This window comes from Lepidochelys olivacea (assembly GCF_965140295.1).
Source record: "Lepidochelys olivacea isolate rLepOli2 genome assembly, chromosome: 7".
Taxonomy (NCBI): domain Eukaryota; kingdom Metazoa; phylum Chordata; order Testudines; family Cheloniidae; genus Lepidochelys; species Lepidochelys olivacea.
In genome coordinates, this window is record NC_140417.1 from 19,510,929 (window position 1) to 19,535,619 (window position 24,691).

At 43.2% G+C, this 24,691-nt stretch overlaps 1 protein-coding gene across 6 annotated transcripts in view; it reads right to left on the reverse strand.

The window, feature by feature from the left end:
• TMCC1 (transmembrane and coiled-coil domain family 1) overlaps positions 1 to 24,691 on the reverse strand; it is a 198,709-nt gene that overhangs the window by 155,074 nt on the left and 18,944 nt on the right. For all 6 annotated transcript variants that reach the window (XM_084635343.1, XM_084635339.1, XM_084635335.1 and 3 more), the window contains one exon: positions 1,776 to 1,833. In XM_084635343.1, the coding sequence (XP_084491469.1) occupies positions 1,776 to 1,781 (6 nt within the window). In that variant the 5' untranslated portion in view covers positions 1,782 to 1,833. The remainder of the gene's footprint in view (positions 1 to 1,775; positions 1,834 to 24,691) is intronic.

Consider the following 24,691-nt stretch of genomic DNA (forward strand, 5'->3'; position numbering starts at 1 on the left):
TTAACAGGAAACATACTTTCTTGTGTTGTACTTTTCACCTGAAGATTTCAAAGCATATTGAAAGCATTAAGCCTCAAAAACTTTGGGGGTAAGTGTATAACCGCATTTTAGACTGAATGGCAGACTAAGGCACAGAAAGGTTAATGACTTGACCACATTCATACAGTAATTCAGTGGCAGAGCTAGTAAAATCTAGAAGCTCCAACTCCCAATGCCTTTGTTTGAACTGCTTAAGAAAACCCTTCTCAAGAGACCTGTGTCTTTATGACTAAGGCTACGATTATGTCACAGAGGTTTGCAGAAGTCACAGAATCCATGACTTCCAGTGACCTCCGTGACATTGGGGGCCCCCCCACGGCTGACCAGCCGCCGTGTAGTATGAAAAACTGCTGACTGAATTTGCTACATAGGGTGTACTGAGCATGCTCACACGAACTCAGCATGCTCAGTAACCTCTGCTGATGCCAGCAGCGGGCGACCCCTGCAGGAGCCCAGCCACCGCAAGGGGACCCTCCTGCAGCTGGCCCAGTCCAAATCTACGTCTCTATTCAGGCTGAATTTTGGAAGAAAAGGCAAAACTAGAAAACATTTTCCATTTCATTCAACATGCAAAATGGTTCAGTTAACAAATCCCAGTGGTTAACAAGAGAGCCCCCAAAACTGTGTGGCACACTAAACGTATAACTTGACATATGATCCATACCTCCATATTTACTTTAAGAATTCCCAAAATATTCATTATTCAGGCAGTCCTTGTTGAACAAAGATGGCCAACTTATTCGCTAAATAATATCTGTATCATCTTCTGCCATGGCACATTTAATAGCTTACTGCTGGTAGCTTTGTTGATCAGTTAAAACACCCGTAACTAGAGGTACATGAATTATTTGGTGAAAATCACTTACCTGACCAACGTAGCCCTTTTTCTGTTTACAAACTAACCACAAATAGATGATTTTAATCTTTTTATATTTGAAAATAGTTTGACATAGTTTGATGAATAAAACTTGTTTGCACACAGTCTGTTTGCAAACTGGTCACTAAGTATTCTCTATGTGCATTTATGACTGGATTACTAAAATGCCTTGACTTGTTCCTGGTTCCTTAGTGGCAAACATAAGGAAGTCCCTTTTTCTGTTTGAAAGTTACCTGCCTAACTTTGTATTTTTGTTTAATGAACCTACTGTTGGGCAAAAAGTCCTTTTCAAAATAGTTAAGACATGCATTTGTTCTTACAACTATTTACTTGTGGCTAGCCTTCACTTTCCCGGAACAAATAAAAACTTGCTCTCCCAAACACACACAAATGAAAGACTGTGAATACCAGCACAGTTAATCACTGCATTTTATTTGACTGAACATTCACAAGTGTTGTTTGGTGTGATCACCCCATTTATAGCCATAACACTTTAGATAACATCTATTTTGTAGATCTTGTCTTAAGTACCTCAAATTTTTCACCTAACAACCTTCACATTGTCCTTTTGGGAGGAAATTAAATACAAACCCTTTCAGTATCTCTCTCAAAAGTCTGCAAATCTGGTTAATTAGAGAAGAAAGATGGCAACACATCAAATTAATTTTGTAATAAATCCATATATGCTGTCAAAGACTTGACTGAGCACTTTACAACACCTTCCTGATTACATCTCAAAATGCATTCAAATATTCCTTCAATCGGACAGTTATTTCATAATAGCTTTGCGAAGTAAAGCTGCTCAAATTGAGCAGTTGGCAAAAATAGCTCAGAAGTGTAAAAAACATTTGATACTTGCCTCCATCACTTGTCCTTATGCATGGCTGACTGGTAGGAGCCCCTCCATTGAACAGAAGCTGCAAAAGAAATTGGACATGACGTCTAGCTCTTAGAAGAGATAAATGTATATATTTGGAAAGAATGATATAAAATGAGCATGTTCTAAAACTAAATTTAAAAGACAGATTAAGTGCACCAGGAATAGGCTGAGCTTTCTAAAACTGTTTCAAAGTAGCCCAAGAGAGATAATTAGAACTGAAGTTTAAACTAAGTCTTACAAGATTAATTGTGAAGTTCATGTGAAGGACTGTTCTCTATTTCTCAGAATGTATGGTCTTTGGTATGTGTACACAGCATAACTGGATTTCAAGCTAGAGTCTGCAAGAACAGACTGGTGTGCAGCCATTTTTCTTTCCCTTCTATTTATTTTTAAAATGTTCTGGATACAAGTTAACCAGCTTTGCTCAGTGTTTATTTTGGGCTCCCCTGCCATTTGAAATAAGACCACTTTTCAGCTCATTTATCTATTAAGCTTCTGTGCCTGTCACTTTGTCTGAACTGATATTTTGTTAAGTCCAATGACAATGCTTTGCCATGAATCACAACAGATATCTTCAAGTCCACTACAGCAACTGTGTTGCCCTCCCCCCACACCTTTTCCAGTGATGGAAGCACATAAAACTGACAAAAGACAAAAGCAGCAGCGCTTTACCGTGGGGAGCGGAATAGCTCCCAGCGCTGGTGCATGGTCTACACTGCCACTTTACAGCGCTGAAACTTGTAGCACTGGGGGGGGGGGGGGGTGTTGGTTGTTTTTCCACACCCTGAGTGAGAAAGTTGCAGCACTGTAAAGTGGCAGTGTAGACAAAGCCTAAACTATGAAGCTTGAGCCCTCTTTACAAAGACTTGCTAATGGAGCCTTGAATGGCAGCTCTAAAATGGAATGGGTGCAAGAGATTTTAAAAGATTTTGGGTCCAGACTTAGTGGAACTTGCTGCATCTCAAGCAGCCAATACCGCCTTGTTTTCCTTTCAGAAAGAAAGGATAGTATATTTTCTAGCATCTGAACAATTCAAAAAGTACACTGATAATCTGTTTACCATTTTCAGGTGAAAGAGAATGACAAGCCTAATGTGAGGATGTATGTTTGCTACCAAAACAGCATTGAAAAGAGGACTGGGTGGCTCAGAGAACTGGTAGTGCTTTTCTTGAGCAGATTTTCAAGAGAGCTCAGATTCTATCTAGACCCCTACATGAAGCATCCAGGTTTTCAAGTGATCAGCATACAGCAAGTCCTTTGAGAACAAGGGTGCTAGTATCCCTGTGAGGTGGAGAATGGATAATTCAGTCTCTATGGCCCATTCAATCCTTGGCCTCTTTTCCAAGACTACCAAAGAGGTTTATCATTGGGGAAATTTTTTGTATATGGTTACTTGACCATTAGGAACCTGACAAAATAAAAATAAAAAAATAAACTAATCTAACTAACCATCACTCAACAATTCATGTAGGTCACCAAAGAGCTTTAGGATTATTAAAAATATGTAGTAACTACCCATCTGGGCTACATTTTAACTAGTGACCTAGAGATGAACAAGAGTGGCTGGATGTACTTTGAAAATCTGGCCACTTTACTTTGGGGTCTAAATCAAACCGGAGGTCTTTTGAAAATCTGTCCCTTCATTCCTAGGTCACTAGTTCAAATCAAACCGTGATCAGTAACTACCAAAGGCTGTTACTAATCCTAAAACTCTTTGGAGATGTATGTGAATTGAATGTGGTGCCCTCAGTCAGACTGCTAATGGGAAGGAGATTCATACGAAGGATCCCAACAAAAAGCCTCTTTTTGGCAGTCTTGGCAAAGAGGTTAAGGATTAAATGACCTTCAGAGTGAATTATTGTCTCACCTGTCCTGGAAGGGCTACAGATGTGCCATGACAGTGTGGGGGAACTAGCACCTCTGCTACCTATGCTATACCTATTCTGCAGCTAAAGACTTCAATACTCAGTGCCCTCCACTATGCACTTTTCCATAAGCGTTATAATTAGAGGGGAAAAATATGCAAGCTCTACGAATACATTAGCACTAAGTGGAAGGCTGCAAAGACAGACAGCACTTGTAGTAAAATTGGGGGTACTCCACTGATTTATCACACCTCAGATTCACATTGCTAACGAGGCAATTAAGAAAAGAATCACCAGGATCACTGAAGTAGGATGACAGAAAATGGGGGGAAAAAACCAAAAAACACATTATGAGAACAAATATGAACAATTCAAAAGTAAAATGGTTCAGGGAAAACATCTTGACTTAAAAGGATTTACACTGGCATAAAACCAGTGTTACACAGTAAAGAATTAGGCCCCCAGTTTGAAGTGGTTCTAATATACATTCTTGCCATTGGATTTTTCAGTTACTAGTTGTCTTACACTTAATCATAAACATAGAATATCAGGGTTGGAAGGGACTTCAGGTCATCCAGTCCAACCCCCTGCTCAAAGCAGAACCAATCTCCAACTAAATCACCCAGCTAGGGCTTTGTCAAGCCTGACCTTAAAAACCTCTAAGGAAGGAGATTCCACCACCTCACTAGGTAATCCATTCCAGTGCTTCACCACCCTCCTACTGAAAAAGGTTTTCCTAATAGCTAATCTACACCTTCCCCACTGCAACTTGAGACCATTACTCCTTGTTCTGTCATCTGCTACCACTGAGAACAGTCTAGATCCATCCTCTTTGGAACCCCCTTTCAGGTAGTTGAAAGCAGCTATCAAATCCCCCCTCATTCTTTTCTGCAGACTAAACAATCCCAGTTCCCTCAGCCTCTCCTAAGTCATGTGCTCCAGCCCCCTAATCATTTTTGTAGCCCTCCACGGCCCAAAACTGGACACAGGACTCCAGATGAGGCCTCACCAATGCTGAATAGAGGGGAATGATCATGTCATAAGTAGGCAATGCCCCTACTTATACAGCCCAAAATGCCGTGAGCCTTCTTGGCAACAAGGACACACTGTTGACTCATATCCAGCTTCTCGTCCACTGTAACCCCTAGGTCCTTTTCTGCAGAACTCATGCCAAGCCACTCGGTCCCTAGTCTGTAGCAATGCACGGGATTCTTCCATCCTAAGTGCATGATTCTACACTTGTCCTTGTTGAACCTCATCAGATTTCTTTTGGCCCAATCCTCTAATTTGTCTAGGGCCTTCTGTATCCAATCCCTACCCTCCAGCATATCTACGACTTCTCCCAGTTTAGTGTCATCTGCAAACTTGCTAAGGGTGCAATCCACGCCATCCTCCAGATCATTAATGACAATATTGAACAAAACCGGCCCGAGGACCGACCCTTGGGGCATTCCGCTTGATACCGGCTGTCAACTAGACATGGAGCTATTGATCACAACCTGTTGAGCCCAATGATCTAGCCAGCTTTCTATCCACCTTATATAGTCTTCATCCAGCCCATACTCCTTTAACTTGCTTTAATGTTTTGCCTGCAGCAGAGTGAGTACATTTCTTCAGAGAAAGATTCACTGATTCTTTAGATAAAAAAGGTCAGTATGTTCACTTAACATGGCTACCCAGCCTTCCCTGAATCTTAGCTGAAGAACTTGAACTGCAAATAACTATTTTTCTTTTTAAATGTAGTTTCCTGACTGAAAAAATAAAACTAATGTAATTTTGTAAATCTGATGTGCATGAAAGTAGAGTAATGTCTATGCTTCCCACACCGTTCTGACCAATAAAAATTAATCATGACCTGCTATTCAAATATATGGTCTTTCTTAAATATTTTTCGTGTATGCCTTTTAACTTCAAATTATTTTTTTGGACTGAAGTTCAACTTCCATTAAGTTTTTAAAAAAAGTCAAACCATAACTTATAAGAACTGTCCAGTTTTTGCCAATTAAAACTTTGGACAGCTATGCTAAGGCATTATAGAACTCAGTGGGTAGACAGAATCTTAGGATTCTGCACAGCCTTCACATCATATAATCCACTTTCCACAGGTACTAAAGACTGATTTGGAGATTTATATTGTGACAGTTGCTCGCCTTTTCCCCTTCTTGACTCTGGTAAGGATAAGTCATATTTCCTAGTTCCCATTAGAAACCATAAATTTTCTCCTGCATGCATTTTCCATGAACAAAAACCTCCACAGGGACTGGTTTAATAAAAAGCTTCAGCTTGTAGATGGTTTCTTTCATGAGAAGTAGTCAAAATCTCAGCCTATGGGGGGGGGGGGGGGGGACAAATGGAGATGCCCTGTCCCAGTTCAATCTGATCAGATGCATATCAGAGGCAATTTTTTCTTTCTGTAACAGATCAAATATTACTGGTGATGATTGTTCCAAAACACAACGTGTTGCTGCAGAGAGGAAGAGTTACATTCCATTCCCTCCATTCTTTGCTCACTTTGCTTTTAAGAGAGTGTTCAGTGACATCACAACATCAAAAGTCAGACAGATTTCTGAGATCTAAATTAGCAAAATATTTTGCAGAGATCAAATTTCTTGGTCCAACAAATTTTGATTTAGTTGTTAGATTGCTGCATTGAGGGTTAAGTTTTACTCCCAATATATCTCTCCTTTCTCACAAATATAAACACTTGCAAGTAAAAGCTGAAAAACAGCTTAAGGTGATTCCAAATAACTCAACAGCTTAAGAGCAAGACCACTATAGAACTACAGGATAAAGAGGAGAGATAATTTCCTTTATTTTCAACATGAAAAAATAAAAAATTCTGCCTTAATTTTGCAGAATATTTTGTAGTGTCACACATGTTGCAAATGCTAGGTATTATTAGGGCCCTCAATAGTGTAATAGCCAAGCTCAATTAGCCAAGACACTATTGTTATTTTTGCTTCTAAAAGGTTATAAAATATTCACTCTAAATCAGCAGATCCTACTGCAAACGGCTAGATTTGGGCAGCAATTTTATGCAGTTACTTATCCAGTCTCCTGGCTGGAGATAGTGCACTTTACTTCAGTTACTCCCAGGGAGGGAAAATATTAGGAAATGAAAGGAAGGATAAGAAAAAGCCCAGTCTATTTCCAAAAAGCTAGCCCAAAAGGGATTCTGTACCAAAGCATAAAGCTTAATAAGTGAGGCTGGAAAGGCAGTATGAAGGCATAGACACGTACGGTAAAGTACAGTATTATAGGAACACTGGTAAACAGCTTCAGTTGATAAGAGGGATTAAGACAAAAGGGTTCACTGTTTAGCAGAATCAAGCAGCAAACTAATATAGGAGGCATAACTGTGGGTGTGTACAAAACTGGTAATCCTTTCAGAAAGAGGATTTGGGAGAAACCAGAACAGGTGTAATGTTCTAAAGAGCTGTGGTTTGGAGAACTCTCAGAGGAAGTTGGCAATGGGCATAACTGAGTGAACTGACCTGTGTGAACAAATAAATAGTGAAATGACTACGTATCTGGCAAAACAGGTGTATTTGGTCACAGTGCTACAACAGAAGAATTTGAAGGCAGCCAGATTGGAGAGTTACATTAAATGGGAAAAGGGTCGGGGGAGGATTATAAAAATATTACTACCTATGTATGAAGAACGTGGGACAGTTAATGGGAGAGGGGTAAAAGGGGAAAAGTCAGTAAGAAATATATTGAGCAGAGGACACACAGGTTCTAGGACATGTACCACCCTTCATGTAGATTAATGAAAGATAAGACTTGCTGGAAGTCTAGTGTTTAAATTACCAAAGTGAGACACACAGGAGAAGCAGGGACCCAAAAGCAATCTGGGTTGCACAAACTTTTGTCACAACACCTGAGATTAGTTTACTCAGAATGAGAGAAACAAAGGGAGTGCTGCCAAAATGGATAAAGGATTAAATGAAAGGAACAGAGGCAGAAAGCCTTAGTAAACTCGAACCACTGCAGATGTGAGAGGTAACAAACTGGCTGCAGCATAAGCAATGTGTGCCCCACCTTCTTTTAGGTACCATATTGAAAATTCAGAAGTGGGTAAAAATCTCAGGAGTGGCTACATCTGATGAAATAGAAAGGGGAGGCCAGTATGCACCAAGGAATCAAGAGAACTAATCCACAGTGGCTTGGTTAGAGAGCTCATACCATTTAACGCTCAGGTGCCACCCCTTAAGTAGGGGCCCCAAAGCAGTCCCTCTCATCCTTCTCCCCCTACACCCAGCCCCACACACTTCCTTGACCCCCACCCCTTGCCTCTGCACCCGGACCTACACTCTTTCCCCCCTGCACCCATATCCAGACACTCCCTTCCTGTTGCCCCACAACCAGCTCCACATTTTCCCCCCCACACCGAAGCTCTGAATTCTCCCCTCTGCACCCAGCGCCATGATCTCTGCACCCCAAACCCAGCCCAAGCTCTTACCCAGAGAGGCAGTCCATGAGCCTGAAGAGCACCATCCCTTCTAGAGGTCAGGTAGTTCTGGAAGTACCAAACCCCACCCTCGTCCTGCTTCCCCAGAAAAACCAAATGCCCAGATTCAATTCTGCGATCCTCCTGGGGACTCGAGGTTCCTGATCCCCCCGCCCTCCACTTCTTCCCTGGGAGCTGGTGTTGCCTGGTGCCCATGGGTGCCAAAAGTACTGCAAAGGCGGGGACCAAGCAGGTGCATGGGGTTGCAACACTACTCAAAATTTGGTCCAGCTGCCCCTCCATTTTGAGAGAGGGGCAGCCAGTCCAAATATGACTAAGGGGCGTAGCGACCTGGCACATGAAGTCTCAGCACCACTCAAATTTGGCCTGGCTGTCCCTCTGTCAGGATGGAGGAGCAACTGGGCTAAATTTCCAGCTCCAGTCAGGGGTTGGGAGGACTGGGCCCCTCCCTCCCTCGTTGTATAGCTGATTCAATTCACTATCTTGCATCTTATTGCAAGCAGAAACCACAGCTTAAATGGGAACAGAGAAGAGAAAGCGGAGCAAAGGAATCTAAAGCCAAATAAAAATATTTTTCAGACCACCTCCACACTGTGAATGTAAAAAATATTGGAATACATGAAGAAATTAGTATTTAGCATGCCAGACTATTTTCCCATAATTTTCATCATAAATTGTTAAATTCTCTTAACTTATTCTTGAAATTATCCAAAATAGTAAGAAAACCAGGAAAGTGCTGCATATGAATTCGTAGAGCCCCTTCTCTCTCTCACCACAAAAGAACTGTGTTACCGGCTATGTCTATACTGTACTACAGAGGTAAGTCGACCAAAGTTACGCAATCCCAACTCCAGCCCAACTTATTGCGACATTCTCCCGTTGACTTACTTTACTCTTCTCATTCCGGGTGGAGTACCGAGATCAAATGGAGAGCGCTCTGCCGTCGATTTAGCGGGTCTTCAATAGACCCGCTAAATCAATCCCCGGTACATTGACTGCCAGAGTGTCAATCCAGCAGTAGTATAGACATAGCCGCAGATTTGGCAGGAACACTGCCTAGTTATTAGAGTAAGGGACAGAAGACTGGCTGAACCAATGATGCCAGACTCTTCCAAAGAGACCTGGGGTAAGTCAACCTCTGTACCTCAGGGTTTCCCATCTGTAAAATGAGAAAACAACTGTCTCCAAACAAGGGGAGGAGTGTTAAGGTTAAAGTTGTAGAGATACTTGAATAAAATATTCTGTAACCAAGCAAATATTTAGCATTTCCATTTAAACCAATATAAATATACACAAAGTCTTATCACTATGTTAATTATTCATACTTATGATGAGACAGTACTCAATTTTATAAATTAGCACGTAAACAATTATAAAAACCAAGGTAATCACAAAATATACTTTGTTAATTCAATATATATTTTAAACTACAATAGAAGACTATTTATAGTATAAAAGTAGTCTAGTTTATTGTGTGAAAGTATTGACGTCACAGGAATAGAAAATCTTACTACAGAACCGTGCTATTGAACTAACTGGGAGAGATTGCCATTTGTGTATATAAATTAGCAGAGTACATAATAACTAGGTTTTACTTAAGCCAAAAATAAAGTTACATTAAGTTTCAATGATGTGTTTAGCCCTGTAAAAATATAATGCAGACAATCCATGTTCTGGAATGCTCACAATCCTATGTTATACTCATGTGACTAGATTTCAAAATCTACTGAGACCTGTCCCTAATTTTCTTTGGACAAATCTGCTGAATGCTTATAGTTTTGGTAGGGCAATTCTTTAAGTCATTTGGAAGGGTATTAACCATCTTCATGCTTTCGTGGGGTGGGGAGGGGGAAGGAGAGAAGCCACCTCTCCTTAACCTTCCACCACCACCCCCATTAACAGATGGTATTTAGAAAGGCTCACCTGCAGAACATTTTATGCTTTGGTACACAGGAAATGTATTCATCAGCTCTATTCTTGTAACCATTAATTCTTCACATGCTTCTACTTTATATGGGGCAGCATGTTCAGAGACTCATCAAAAAGTGTCTCAGTGTAGCTAATTTTTCATCACCACCCTTACCCAATCCTAACACCTGCATAAGTATTTTCTGGCTATAACTTTAGTTTAATAATAGTGCTGACCAATACATACCGCCCAAATAGCCATAAGGCCTAATAAGATCAAAGCTTGGGCTTGGAGTAACAAACTACTCGAGTAAAAGAGTACTAGCTACTGTGCAATCTCTTTTGCCATAATAGTTTAGGAGTGAAAGACACCTTACTGCTTGTACTATTTCAGAAATGTTTCAGAAACTATTTCATGCTGACGTTCTAGAATAAAAGGCTCTTTGTCCATACATAGCATCAAAGCCTCAAAACCATGGTTTCCCACACAAAGGTATCTTTGATTATGCTGCTAGTATAGAGGACAGCAATTCTATCATTAGGTTAGATGCGTACAGTACACCTTAAACACAAGTATCATCATCATAGCTAGTTCTCAGATAACATCTGTTCAATTGTGCAGCACCTGTCAAAAAAGCTTACAGAATGTTAGAAACCACTAGGAACGGGACAGATAATAAGACAGAAAATATGATAATGGCACTATATAAATCCATGGTACGTCCACACCTTGAATACTGCATACAATTCCAGTCCCCCCATGTGAAAATATATATATGTTAGAATTGAAAAAAATACAGAGAAGAGCAACAAAGGCTTCTGTGGAGCCTGCAGGTTCAGGGCATGAAGAGGCTGGAAATCGCTTTCTCCCTGCCACTCAAGAGCTTAGCTGAGGGATGGAGAGTCTTCCCCATGCCAGTGCTGTGTGGGGCTTTGGCACATGCAGGGCTTGGCTCCTCCTGGCCAGCACCCTGGGCTGGAGGGTCTTGGGCTTTTCTGGGGCGCCAGCCCAGCCAGAGGCAGTGGGGGAAGGAAGGAGCCTGCCAGCCCGGGTGTTGATGAGCTGAGAGCTCTTACCAGGGGCTGGTTCTCCGCCCAGCACTGGGAGTGGGACATGCTCCGTGGGGGGGATGGATATGGAGGAACAGTGGGGCTGGGGGGGCAAAGGGGCAAAGCAAGGAGAGGGGGAGAATGTAAAGGGCCAATGCCAATGTGTGGCAGCAGAGGCAACGTGTAACCACCACCACCAGAAACAGGGCGGGGCCCCACTGCCTGAGAGCCAGCACACAGCAGGGGCTGCACCGGCAGACCTGCAGGGGGGAATGGCTGACCCAGTACATTGCATCTTTGCCCCGCCACCAGGTTTGCACCCCACCCCCTGCCAATAGTTATCGGGGGGGGGAGAACAACAAAAATATGGGACAATTTGCCTGTTTTTAAGAAAAAGTCAGGACACCTGCAGGAGGGCTTAAGTATAGGACTGTCCCTTTAAAAACAGGACATTTGGTCACCATAAATAGGTCTATAAAATCATGAGTGAAGAAAGTGTTATTTACCCCATCACATAACACAAGAACCAGGTGTAAACAAATGAAATTAATAGACAGCAGATTTAAAACAAACATAAGGAAGTACGTCTTCATGCAACACACAGTCCATCTGCGGAAGCTGTTGCCAGGGGATGTCGATAAGGTTAAACATATAACTGGGTTCAAAGGAGAATTCGGTAAATTCATGGAGGATAGGTCCATCAGTGGCCAGGCTCTGGGTGTCCTTAAATCTCTGACTGCCAGAAGCTAGGACAGGACGAGATGGGACGGATCCCTTGATAATTGCCATGTTTTGTTCATTCCCTCTGAAGCATTGGCACTGGTCATTGTCCGAAGGCAGCATGGGCTAGATGGACCATTGGTCTGATCAAGTATGGCCATAAATACCAGTGATCAAAGTTGTTTTTCTGATCACTGATCCAATGTCAGTGCATTGAAGATCTGACTGATCCCTAAAGTGCACTAAGGGTATGATTACATTTCAAGTTTGAGTTGTGATTCCCAGCTCAAGACAATGTACTTGCACTAAGCTCTCATTGGACTAGTGCACAAAAAATAGAATGTACCCACAGCAGTGCAAGCTGCAGGATGGGTTAGTTGCTCTGAGTATATGCCCATCTAAGACACAAGGCACGTATTTGGGCTGACTAGCCTATCCTGCCACTTGAGCTGTAGCAACTACACTCAATCACAGCTAGCATGATTATGTCTCCTTGAGCTTGGAATCACATTCCAGCTCAAAGCATAGACATACCCATATGTGCAGTTTTTGTACCCTGTTTCAGTAGAGACACACATTTTAAAGGCCTGAACATATTGTTTTATTTATCCACTTAATGCCTACATGATTTTAGAGGTCACTATCTAGAGCATAGCTAGAAAGAGAAACCACGACTTCAGCCATTCTAGTAGCTATGCAGTGATACCAACTATTAATCACTAGCAATTAAAATATTGATGATGAAAAACTTGTCAAAATCAAAGTGGGGCGGGAAGCAAGATTAAAGTAAAAAATATATTATTTCAAGGTATATACTTGTTGACTAGTCAGTACTAGTAAAAGATTTCAGGCATTCCAAGAGTATACAGCCTTTGCTTCTACACGAAGAGACTACATATTGCAGGGGTGGGCAAACTACGGCCCAGGGATTGCCCCCTGTGGTGCCGCAGGCCCCGCGCCACTCTCAGAAGTGGCTGGCACCACGTCCCTGCGGCCTGGGAGGGGGGGAGACAGAGGGCTCCATGCATTGCCCTTGCCTCCAGGCACTGCCCCCCCCCCCCGCAGCTCCCATTGGCTGGGAATGGGGAACCGCGACCAATGGGAGCTTCGGGGGAGGTACCTGGAGGCGTGGCAAGGGCAACATGCAGAGCCCTGTGCTCCCTCCTCCCCCAGGGGCTGCATAGGGACATGGTGCCAGCCGCTTCTCGGAGGGGCATGGCGTGGGGCCAGGACAGGCAGGCAGCCCGCCCTAGTGCGCGCCGCTGCCACCCTGGAGCTGCTTTAGGTAAGTGGCGTTTGGCAGGAGCCCGAACCCCTCCTCCACCCCACACCTCAACCCCCTGCCGCACCTCACACCCCTCCTGCACCCCAACTCCCTGCCCGAAGCCCCCTGCTGCACCCTGTACCCCAACCCCTTTCCCTGAGCCCCTTCACACCCCACACTGCTCCTGCACCCAACCCCCTACCCTGAGCTCCCTCCCACAGTCCGCACCCCTCCTGCGCCCCAACCTCCTTCCCTGAGCCCCTTCATACAGCCCGCACCCCTCCTCTGCCCCAATCCCTTGTCCTGAGCCCGTTCCTGCACACCACACCCCCCACACCCTGCACTCCCTCCTGCACCCCAAACCACTGCTCTGCATACAATTTCCCCACCCAGTGTGGCCCTCGGCCCAAAAAGTTTGCCCACCCGTGATATTGTATCTTGAGCAAGTTACTGGTTCCATCAGTTGAGCAGCTTTTTTTAAAGGACTGGTCCAGCCATAAAGGGTTTCCCTTAACCCCTGAAGAGTCAACATGGATCCCCTTATTAGCATCAAGAGCAGTACTGGAACTAAAGTTACCTTCACTTTTTAGCACCATTGGGATTTTTATGAAGATCCCTAAGTACAAATAAATTTAATCTTCCACATTTTACAAGACATAAGATGTGAACAAGCCCTTGTTAATACTGCAAACACTTTTGATGCATTCAGCGCATGTGCATTAGCCTTACAACTAGACAAGGAAAAAGTTCACTGGCGTGGCATGAACTCTATTTGCATCATAATTGATTAGAAAATTACTGATTTTATATTTGTCCATCAGAAATATTTACCCAAAAGGAGTTTTGCAAGGCTGCAGTAGATTCACTTCCTCCTTATGGAACTGTACAGATTCAGCTACACACCTGGCACTGGACATTTGTAACATTCACACTATTTTGTGACTAGCTTTCAAAATATACCACATAACTTCCTCTCCTCTTTCCTCCCTCAAAATCAAAACAATGGTGACAGCCAAGCCAGTTACAGCACTTCCTTTCAAAAGTGGCTCTGTTCTTTGCTTCCCTGAGGCTATTTGTGTAGCTAAGCTTTTCATCAGAACTTTTGGTGCCAACTCTTTTGAAAATATAAATCAAATGAAAAAACCCAGCTCACAGGAAGATATTACAGACCATTCTGTTTAGAAAAAAGTCCACTATACAAGGTGTGGTCTAAGTTTAACTCTTTATTGCATAGGGCATCTGTCAGGAACATCTCTGCAGACAAGAGTTGGTATGGTCTAGTAGTAGTTCCCAGTCAGAAAGGCAGGAGAGCTAAATTCTAATCCCAGCTCTGGCAAGGACTAATTCAGGCAACTCACTTGACTTCTGCAACTCAGTTTCCCCTTCTGGAAAACCGTAATACTTACCTACCTCTGTAAAAGCATTGTGAGATCTACAGGTGAGAAGTATTCCAAAAGTGCGAAAAACTTCCCCACAGAGCTAAAAATCACAGTGGGTGATATCAAAAGCAACACTGACACTTTCAATGTCTCAAAGCTGACTCAAATGTCAAGAACAAACTACAAACAGTGGAAATAAGGGCATTTCATTGCACTTCCCAAGGAAAGACAAAAGGCTACAGGCTAAAATAGAAGTAGAATTTGGGATTGGTTAAATACTCAAATGCATTGCTCATGATAGTGTGGAGATGGAATCTAATTTTAATCCCTTGATGAATCTGCTATGTGACAATGGCAGTATATGATTTGGAATGAACTAGCTGCTTCAGTTCTAAACATACCCAGGACTGGAATAAGAGAATCAGAGAAACTCAAAGTGAGTTGCATTGGCAGACTTGTATAGTATACTGGCGTAACTTATAGAAAATTGCTTTCTTAGAGGGAATGACTGAAGGGATTTAAAGTGGGGTCACGAATAGAGATTTTTTAGATTCAAAAGTCAGCAAGACAATGTAAGACAGTAAGTAAAAGCCATAAGTAACAGGTCTGTCTTACTTTTCATCAACAAAAATGTGTCTTGCATATTTTGCATCAGGTCAGAAGAAATGCAAACACTTTGGTGGTAGTTTTGCTGCCTGCCAACTGCTTTTCAAATGACAGCAATCAGTGTCAGGGAAGAAATTGTGTAGAGTCACATACCACCAAACACACATTATGAATGGTTTAAACTAGTGCTGTAATTCCTTCACTTTGGAAAGCACATTTACAAAGTGATTTTAAAAAAAAAACAAACTATCCAGGCCTGGAGTAATAAAATCCTCCCCCTAGATCACTACTAGATCTTTCAGTGCTCAATAGTTGACTTACCTATGGGGACAATAACAGAAGACACTTCAGACCAAGAGTAGTTTTTCCACACAGCTCAGCAGAATCACAAAACTTTTTTGCTGACTTCACCATAGTCAATATAAAATGTACAAAAACTCTGATGCACAGCTTTAGTAAAATAAATTGAACCATTCCACTTCAACATGAAACAGCTTAGAGGACTGAACGTGAACCAGAAACTCTTAATCAGCCGTAGAATGGAAAGATATCCACTGCAGACCCAAATTATTAATTTATTTTACCTCTCCAGTTCCTAAGCTGGTTCTGCTTTTATGAATTATCTTTGAAATATGTACCTAAAGGGCTCTCCTGCTAGATATACAAAGGAATTATTTTGAATCTACCAAATGAGGGTTAGTTCCCCTGCAACTGTTGACGTGGACCTTAAAGTTCTTCTGTGAAAGACACAGATGGTTGTCATTTGAAAAGCAATTGGCAAGCAGCAAAACCACCTCAAAAGTATTTTCATTTCTTCTGACATGATGCAAAATATGCAAAACAAATATAGAAGTCTGGCCTATGCTGCTTTACTGACTTTTCAGTCTGAAACACTGCTATTCATGCCCCACTTTAAATTCCCCAACCACTCCCTCTAAGGGTTAGTCTACACTGGCAATGTTAAAGTGCGTGGCTTGTGTAGGCGCAGCAGAGCAAAAAAACCCACCTGCACGAGAGGCGTGGCTCCCAGCGCTGGTGCACTGCATACACTTTACATACATACTTTGCAGCACTGAAACTTGCTGCGCTTGGAGGGCGGGGGGGCGAGGGGTTCACACCTGAACAAGAATGCTGCAATGCTGTAAAGTGCCAGTGTAGACAAGCCCTATGAAAAATTTCCTTCCCGACTGAAATTTTCCCAAATAAACCAAGCAGGGAAGCTTGTCCGCTCATTATGGGGATGGAATGCATCATTTAAAATAGGTCTAGTCTAAAAAAAGTTTTTAAAATTAATTTCACGAGATCTTAATTTTGGGTTAGACTTTTTACATTGATTTTACTAAGAAGGAATCCCTCCCACTAGTGCTGCATACAAAAAGTAGTTTAAGTCAGGAAAGAGCAGCACAACACAGACACCTTTCAGAAATCTATACAGTGCTTCATGGAGTGGAGAGAATTACTCTTGCACGAAGTTTTTCCAAGGAATGTGGAGAGCCAATAATGATTACAGCACAAATTAGGAGTCTTGCAATATGGGTTCTATCCCAACTATAGTACAGAATTTCTGTAACATCAGGGAAGTCAGCTGACCTCTGAGCTTCACCTTCTGAACCAAGGGGATACTCACGTGTATCACAATGATGCTGATTTATTCAATTGTTTCCAAACTGATCAGAGGTCTTCAGGTGGAAGGTGACACAGAAGTGCATGTTACTGATGTACTAAACCTGGATCAGGGTTCACATACTTTATCAGGTCACCTTTCTTCACAGCTTTTCAGCATCTCCACTTGGAAAGCTTTAAATAACTAACTGAAGGTCAGAGACTCAATCTAGTAGATTGGTCCAAACAGGTTGTTTCATAACAATAATGAATGACTACACATCTTGGGTTTATGAGGCTCAGAGGCTACAAAAATGAATGTTTAGTACATACTGATAAGTGATAGAGTTGTTTTTGGCCTGTGGCCCATCGTCTCTTCCTGCAAGTCTAATTACAGCCCCCCCGCTGATGCCACTGATTTTCATGGACAAACCAGGGCTACTGAGAATAACTCACATGCATCCACACACTAGCTCTTTTTGAATGACTACTTGTTAAGAGTAGCCACACTGGAACTGTGCTTAACTTGTCCATTTTGATTTGCAGAAGGTGAGCTTGACAACATGTTTGCAAATGTTTTGATTCAGGTGTTCATGCACCCAATATTTCCATGCAAAGCCACCATATTTTCCCCATTTTCAGGTCACAGTTTAAACCATAAATACCTTCCCAAGAGAAGCAATTGGAGGGATAATGGATTTGTTTGAAATGAAGCCCAAGTTCACCCAAAACTGAATAGAGGCTCAGGTTTACAGCCCAAAGCGGGCTAAAATCAAAGCGGATTCCTTAAGGGAGAGTCATACGCCTGTAGCCCTGATATTACAGTATGTATCACTGATCAGCCTTTTTATTTCTATATCAGTTAAATACTTTATTTGCAAATCTAAAGCTAGGATTTGGGCAGCTGCCTATTCAGAATATTACTGACTCTGAACTGAGTAGTTTCAGTGTTTTAATCTGCCTTCATACTATTATAGTTTAGTTCATTTGATTTTTTTGTTTAACAGTGGGGTTTATGCCTCCTGAATTTTCCCTGTGACTAGTCTTGATGTATGTTTGAAGAATGCACATATTAACTACACAAACCATGTGTATCCTATGTATATACACAGTGGTCACCATTAAAAAGTTGATGTTTATCAGCAATTACCCACATTGAAGTATCTGGGGCTATCTGCCATGGTTAACAACTCACAATTTGATTCCTCACATATTTTAGTAAAGAACAGCAACAACTCACCAGCTAACTACAATAATAGGGTTGTGGTTATATATTGGACAATACATCTACTGTGGGAAATGCCAAATATGTTGTAAGCAGTAGGCATGTATGGGTAAGGTGGAGGAAAATGGCCAGCAAATACACCTGAAAATTACTAACTAAACCCCTGCTTGGAATAATTGACAGTAGATTCTCATTTTTTTTCTCTATGGTCTTTCGCAAAAAGAAAATGAGTACTTGTGGCACCTTAGAGACTAACCTTGTGGACCTGGTAATTTACCATGGCACATTCATTTTCATTATAATATTTCAGCATGAGAGATAACACTACCCTACAGTATGCTTGAACCTGCACTTCAGTTCAAAGATCTGGTTTCTATTATTCAGTGGTTTGCAAAATTCAATATTTCCCACAGGATCTTTAATGTGAATCAGTGACATTCTGCTCTAAACTCTGTGTAGAAGACTTCGAGCCTGTCAGCAGAGCACAAGACGACTTGCAAGCAATTTCCTTTTTTCAGAGGTCTTGCACCATATATAGTGGTATCAGTGTATGTTCCTTCCTCTGTGAAGTGTTTGAGCACACCAGAGCTGCAAGATACCTCAAGTCACTTGTTCATGAATACCGAATAAGTGAGTCTGCCCTCTCCCACTTGGGTTTATTCCTTCAATGAGCAGGGGCGGGCAGTGGGGCGGTCTGTTTGTTTCAGGGGAGCCTGGCTGTTTAAAAATAGCCAGAGCTTCGCGAACCAGCTGAGCAGTGGGGGACAGCAGAGCAGCACACAGCAGTAGTTTGCCTGGGAGTTCGCCTGGAGTGAGCCCAGTGAGGCTTACATCTTGCCAACTTCTCTGAGGAAGCTCATAGTAAGAAGGTGATATGGAAGCGAGGGGTTCAGCTATTGTGACCTGCACTGGATGTGCCATGTTTGTCTTTCTTCCACAGGACAGAAGCGACTGTGTGTGTACAAAGAGCAAGCTAGTCTCCATACTGGAAGAGAAGATTGAAGGTCTGGAGCAACAGATAACGACCCTGCGTTGCATACGAGAAACGGAGAATTTTCTGGACAAAAGTCAGGATATGCTTCTACGGGCACAAACGGGCACAAAGCTCTAAAGATTTAGAGCAGGTTGCACAGCAGAGCCAAGAGGCCAGTGAAGAAGCCTGGCAACATGTGACCTCCAGAAGAAGGGGGAATGTCCGGGTTCCAGCAACACGGACACCGGTAACTAACCGCTTTCATGTTCTCTCCACAGGTACCGTTGCGGAGAGTGGACCAGATGATATGTCTGGGGGGAGAAAGCAGAAGGAGACTCCGCTGGTTGGAAGGCATGAGATGCGCTGTCCTGAGATGGGGGGTTCCACGACCACCACTCCCAAGAGAAGGAGGCGGGTGGTGGTGGTGGTCGGGGACTCTCTACTCCGAGGGACTGAGTCATCTATCTGCCGCCCTGACCGGGAAAACCGAGAAGTCTGCTGCTTGCCGGGGGCTAAGATTCGCGATGTGACGGCGAGACTGCCGAGACTCATCAAGCCCTCGGATCGCTATCCCTTCCTGCTTCTCCACGTGGGCACCAATGATACTGCCAAGAATGACCTTGAGCGGATCACTGCGGACTACATGGCTCTGGGAAGAAGAATAAAGGAGTTTGAGGCACAGGTGGTGTTCTCGTCCACCCTCCCCGTGGAAGGAAAAGGCCTGGGTAGGGACCGTCGAATAGTGGAAGTCAACGAATGGCTACGCAGGTGGTGTCGGAGAGAAGGCTTTGGATTCTTTGACCATGGGATGGTGTTCCATGAAGGAGGAGTGCTGGGCAGAGACGGGCTCCACCTTACGAAGAGAGGGAAGAGCATCTTTGCGAGCAGGCTGGCTAACCTAGTGAGGAGGGCTTTAAACTAGGTTCACCGGGGGAAGGAGACCAAAGCCCTGAGGTAAGTGGGAAAGCGGGATACCGGGAGGAAGCACAGGCAGGAATGTCTGTGAGGGGAGGGCTCCTGCCTCATACTGAGAATGAGGGGCGATCAGCAGGTTCTCTCAAGTGCTTATATACGAATGCACAAAGCCTTGGAAACAAGCAGGGAGAACTGAAGGTCCTGGTGACGTCAAGGAATTATGATGTGATTGGAATAACAGAGACTTGGTGGGATAACTCACATGACTGGAGTACTGTCATGGATGGTTATAAACTGTTCAGGAAGGACAGGCAGGGCAGAAAAGGTGGGGGAGTAGCACTATGTAAGGGAGCAGTATGACTGCTCAGAGCTCCGGTACGATACTGCAGAAAAACCAAAGTGTCTCTGGACTAAGTTTAGAAGTGTGAGCAACAGGAGTGATGTAATGGTGGGAGTCTGCTATAGACCACCGGACCAGGGGGATGAGGTGGATGAGGCTTTCTTCCGGCAGCTCGCGGAAGCTACTAGATCGCATGCCCTGGTTCTCATGGGTGACTTTAATTTTCCTGATATCTGCTGGGAGAGCAGTACAGCAGTGCATAGACAATCCAGGAAGTTTTTGGAAAGCGTAGGGGACAATTTCCTGGTGCAAGTGCTAGAGGAGCCAACTAGGGAGGGAGCTTTTCTTGACCTGCTGCTCACAAACCGGGAAGAATTAGTAGGGGAAGCAAAAGTGGATGGGAATCTGGGAGGCAGTGACCATGAGTTGGTTGAGTTCAGGTTCCTGACACGGGGAAGAAAGATAAGCAGCAGGATACGGACCCTGGACTTCAGGAAAGCAGACTTCGACTCCCTCAGGGAACGGATGGGTAGGATCCCCTGGGGGACTAACATGAAGGGGAAAGGAGTCCAGGAGAGCTGGCTGTATTTCAAGGAATCCCTGTTGAGGTTACAGGGACAAACCATCCCGATGTGTCGAAAGAATAGTAAGTATGGCAGGCGACCAGCTTGGCTTAACGGTGAAATCCTAGCAGATCTTAAGCATAAAAAAAGAAGCTTACAAGAAGTGGAAGGTTGGACATATGACCAGGGAAGAGTATAAAAATATTGCTCGGGCATGTAGGAATGAAATTAGGAGGGCCAAATCGCACCTGGAGCTGCAGCTAGCGAGAGATGTCAAGAGTAACAAGAAGGGTTTCTTCAGGTATGTTGGCAACAAGAAGAAAGCCAAGGAAAGTGTGGGCCCCTTAATGAATGAGGGAGGCAACCTAGTGACGGAGGATGTGGAAAAAGCTAATGTACTCAATGCTTTTTTTGCCTCTGTCTTCACTAACAAGGTCAGCTCCCAGACTGCTGTGCTGGGCATCACAAAATGGGGAAGAGATGGTCAGCCCTCTGTGGAGAAAGAGGTGGTTAGGGACTATTTAGAAAAACTGGACGTGCACAAGTCCATGGGGCCAGATGAGTTGCATCCGAGAGTACTAAAGGAACTGGCGGCTGTGATTGCAGAGCCATTGGCCATTATCTTTGAAAACTCGTGGCGAACGGGAGAAGTCCCGGATGACTGGAAAAAGGCTAATGTAGTGCCAATCTTTAAAAAAGGGAAGAAGGAGGATCCTGGGAACTACAGGCCAGTAAGCCTCACTTCAGTCCCCGGAAAAATCATGGAGCAGGTCCTCAAAGAATCAATCCTGAAGCACTTACATGAGAGGAAAGTGATCAGGAACAGTCAGCATGGATTCACCAAGGGAAGGTCATGCCTGACTAATCTAATCGCCTTCTATGATGAGATTACTGGTTCTGTGGATGAAGGGAAAGCAGTGGATGTATTGTTTCTTGACTTTAGCAAAGCTTTTGACACTGTCTCCCACAGTATTCTTGTCAGCAAGTTAAGGAAGTATGGGCTGGATGAATGCACTATAAGGTGGGTAGAAAGCTGGCTAGATTGTCAGGCTCAACGGGTAGTCTGACATGGCTCCATGTCTAGTTGGCAGACGGTGTCAAGTGGAGTGCCCCAGGGGTCGGTCCTGGGGCCGGTTTTGTTCAATATCTTCATAAACGATCTGGAGGATGGTGTGGATTGCACTCTCAGCAAATTTGCGGATGATACTAAACTGGGAGGAGTGGTAGATACGCTGGAGGGCAGGGATAGGATACAGAGGGACCTAGACAAATTGGAGGATTGGGCCAAAAGAAATCTGATGAGGTTCAATAAGGATAAGTGCAGGGTCCTGCACTTAGGACAGAAGAACCCAATGCACAGCTACAGACTAGGGACCGAATGGCTAGGCAGCAGTTCTGTGGAAAAGGACCTAGGGGTGACAGCGGACGAGAAGCTGGATATGAGCCAGCAGTGTGCCCTTGTTGCCAAGAAGGCCAACGGCATTTTGGGATGTATAAGTAGGGGCATTGCCAGCAGATCGAGGGACGTGATCGTCCTCCTCTATTCGACATTGGTGAGGCCTCATCTGGAGTACTGTGTCCAGTTTTGGGCCCCACACTACAAGAAGGATGTGGATAAATTGGAGAGAGTCCAGCGAAGGGCAACAAAAATGATTAGGGGTCTGGAACACATGAGTTATGAGGAGAGGCTTAGGGAACTGGGATTGTTTAGTCTGCAGAAGAGAAAAATGAGGGGGGATTTGATAGCTGCTTTCAACTACCTGAGAGGTAGTTCCAGAGAGGATGGTTCTAGACTATTCTCAGTGGTGGAAGAGGACAGGACAAGGAGTAATGGTCTCAAGTTGCAGTGGGGGAGGTTTAGGTTGGATATTAGGAAAAACTTTTTCACTAGGAGGGTGGTGAAACACTGGAATGCGTTGCCTAGGGAGGTGGTGGAATCTCCTCCCTTAGAAGTTTTTAAGGTCAGGCTTGACAAAGCCCTGGCTGGGATGATTTAATTGGGTATGGGTCCTGCTTTTGAGCAGGGGGTTGGACTAGATGACCTCCTGAGGTCCCTTCCAACCCTGATATTTATGATTCTATGAAGGAAAAAAGCATTCTGAAGAGACAATCCAGTCAGCTGTTTGGACATATGAAAACTAACATAAGTGATTAAAATACATTGCACAATCAATTTAGGAGCATTCTATTCTTTTAATCCAGTATGAAAACATCAGTAGGTTTATATTTAGAGTCAGATTTCAAGGCCAGAAGGGATGATTACAATCGCCTACTAGTCTGATTGCCTCCTGTGTAACACCGGTCACAGAACTTCCCCAAAATAATTCCTAGAACAGATCTTTAAGTCAAGATTGGCTATTTTTCTAAAAATGGTGTGCTTGAGAATCCACCACAACCTTTGATAGAGTTATTAACCACTGGAATAATTTAACTGTTAACATTTTATGCCTTATTTCCCATCTGAATTTGTATAGCTTCAACTTTCAGCCTTTCTGCTGCTAGACCAGGGGTAGGCAACCTATGGCATGCACGCCAAAGGTGGTACGGCACACAAGCTGATTTTCAGTGGCACTCACACTGCCCAGGTCCTGGCCACCGGTCCAGGGGTGGAGACGGGGCCCTCAGCATTTTAATTTAATTTTAAATTAAGCTTCTTAAACATTTTAAAAACCTTATTTACTTTACATACAGCAATAGTTTAGTTATATATTATAGACTTATAGGAAGAGACCTTCCAAACCTGTTAAAATGTATTACTGGCATGCGAAACCTTAAATTAGATGAATAAATGAAGACGTGGCACACCACTTCTGAAAGGTTGCTGACCCCTGTGCTAGACTGAAGAGCCTATTAGAAGATATTTGTTCCCCAAGTAGATACTTCTAGACTGCGATCAAGGCTCCCCTTTAACCTTCTCTTTGTTAGGTTAAGCAGATTGATCGCTAAGTCTATCACTATAAAGAATGTCTTATAAACTTTAATCATTTGTGGCTCTTCTTTGAACTCTCTCCCATTTATCAACATTCTTCTTGAATTGTGGGCACCAGAACTGGACACAGTGTAACACCAGTGACTGCACCAGTGCCAAATACAGAGGTAAAATAACCTCTGCTCCTACTTGAGATTCCTGTTTATGCTTCCCATGATTGCATTAACTCTTTCGACCACGTCACACTGAAAGCTCTTGTTCAGCTGATTACCCACCACGACCCCTAAATCTTTTTCAGAGTTACTGCTTCCCAGGATAGAGCGCCCCATCCAAAAGTATGGCCTCCATCATTTGTTCCTATATTCATATATTTACTTGTATTAAAATACATTGTGTGTGCACAGTTTAGTAAATGATCTTGAGTTCTCTGAATCAGTGACCTTTCTTCTTCATTATTTACCACTCCCCCAATTTTTGTATCTCTGCAGCTTTATCAGCTATGACTGTTTTCTTCCAGGTCACTGATAAAAACGTTAAATCGAAGAGGGCTAAGAACTAATTCCGGCAGGACCCGCACTAGAAATACACCAGTTCAATTACTCCCCATTTAGTTACATTGTGAGACCTATCAGCCAGCTTTTAATCCATTTCATGTGTCATGTTAATTTTATATCCTCTTAGTTTTTCAATCAAGATGTCATGTGATACCAAAGTCCCGCTCCTCACAGAAATCTAAATATATTACATCAATACTATTACCTTATTTATAATCTCATAAAAAGTATACCAAGTTAGTTTGACAGGGATCTATTTTTCCTAAATCCATGTTGACTAGCATTAATTATATTACCCTCCTTTAATTCTTTATTAATCGACTTGTGTATCAGCCGCTCCATTATCTTGCCCAAAATCTATGTCAGACCAACAGGCCTATCATTTACCAAGTCATCCAGTTTCCCCTTTTTAAATATTGGCACAACATTAACTTTCTTATGGAACTTTGCATTTCAACGCTTATTGAAAACCCAACATTAACAGTCCAGCCCACTCCACAACTGCCTTTATAAAAACTTTTGGATCTAAAT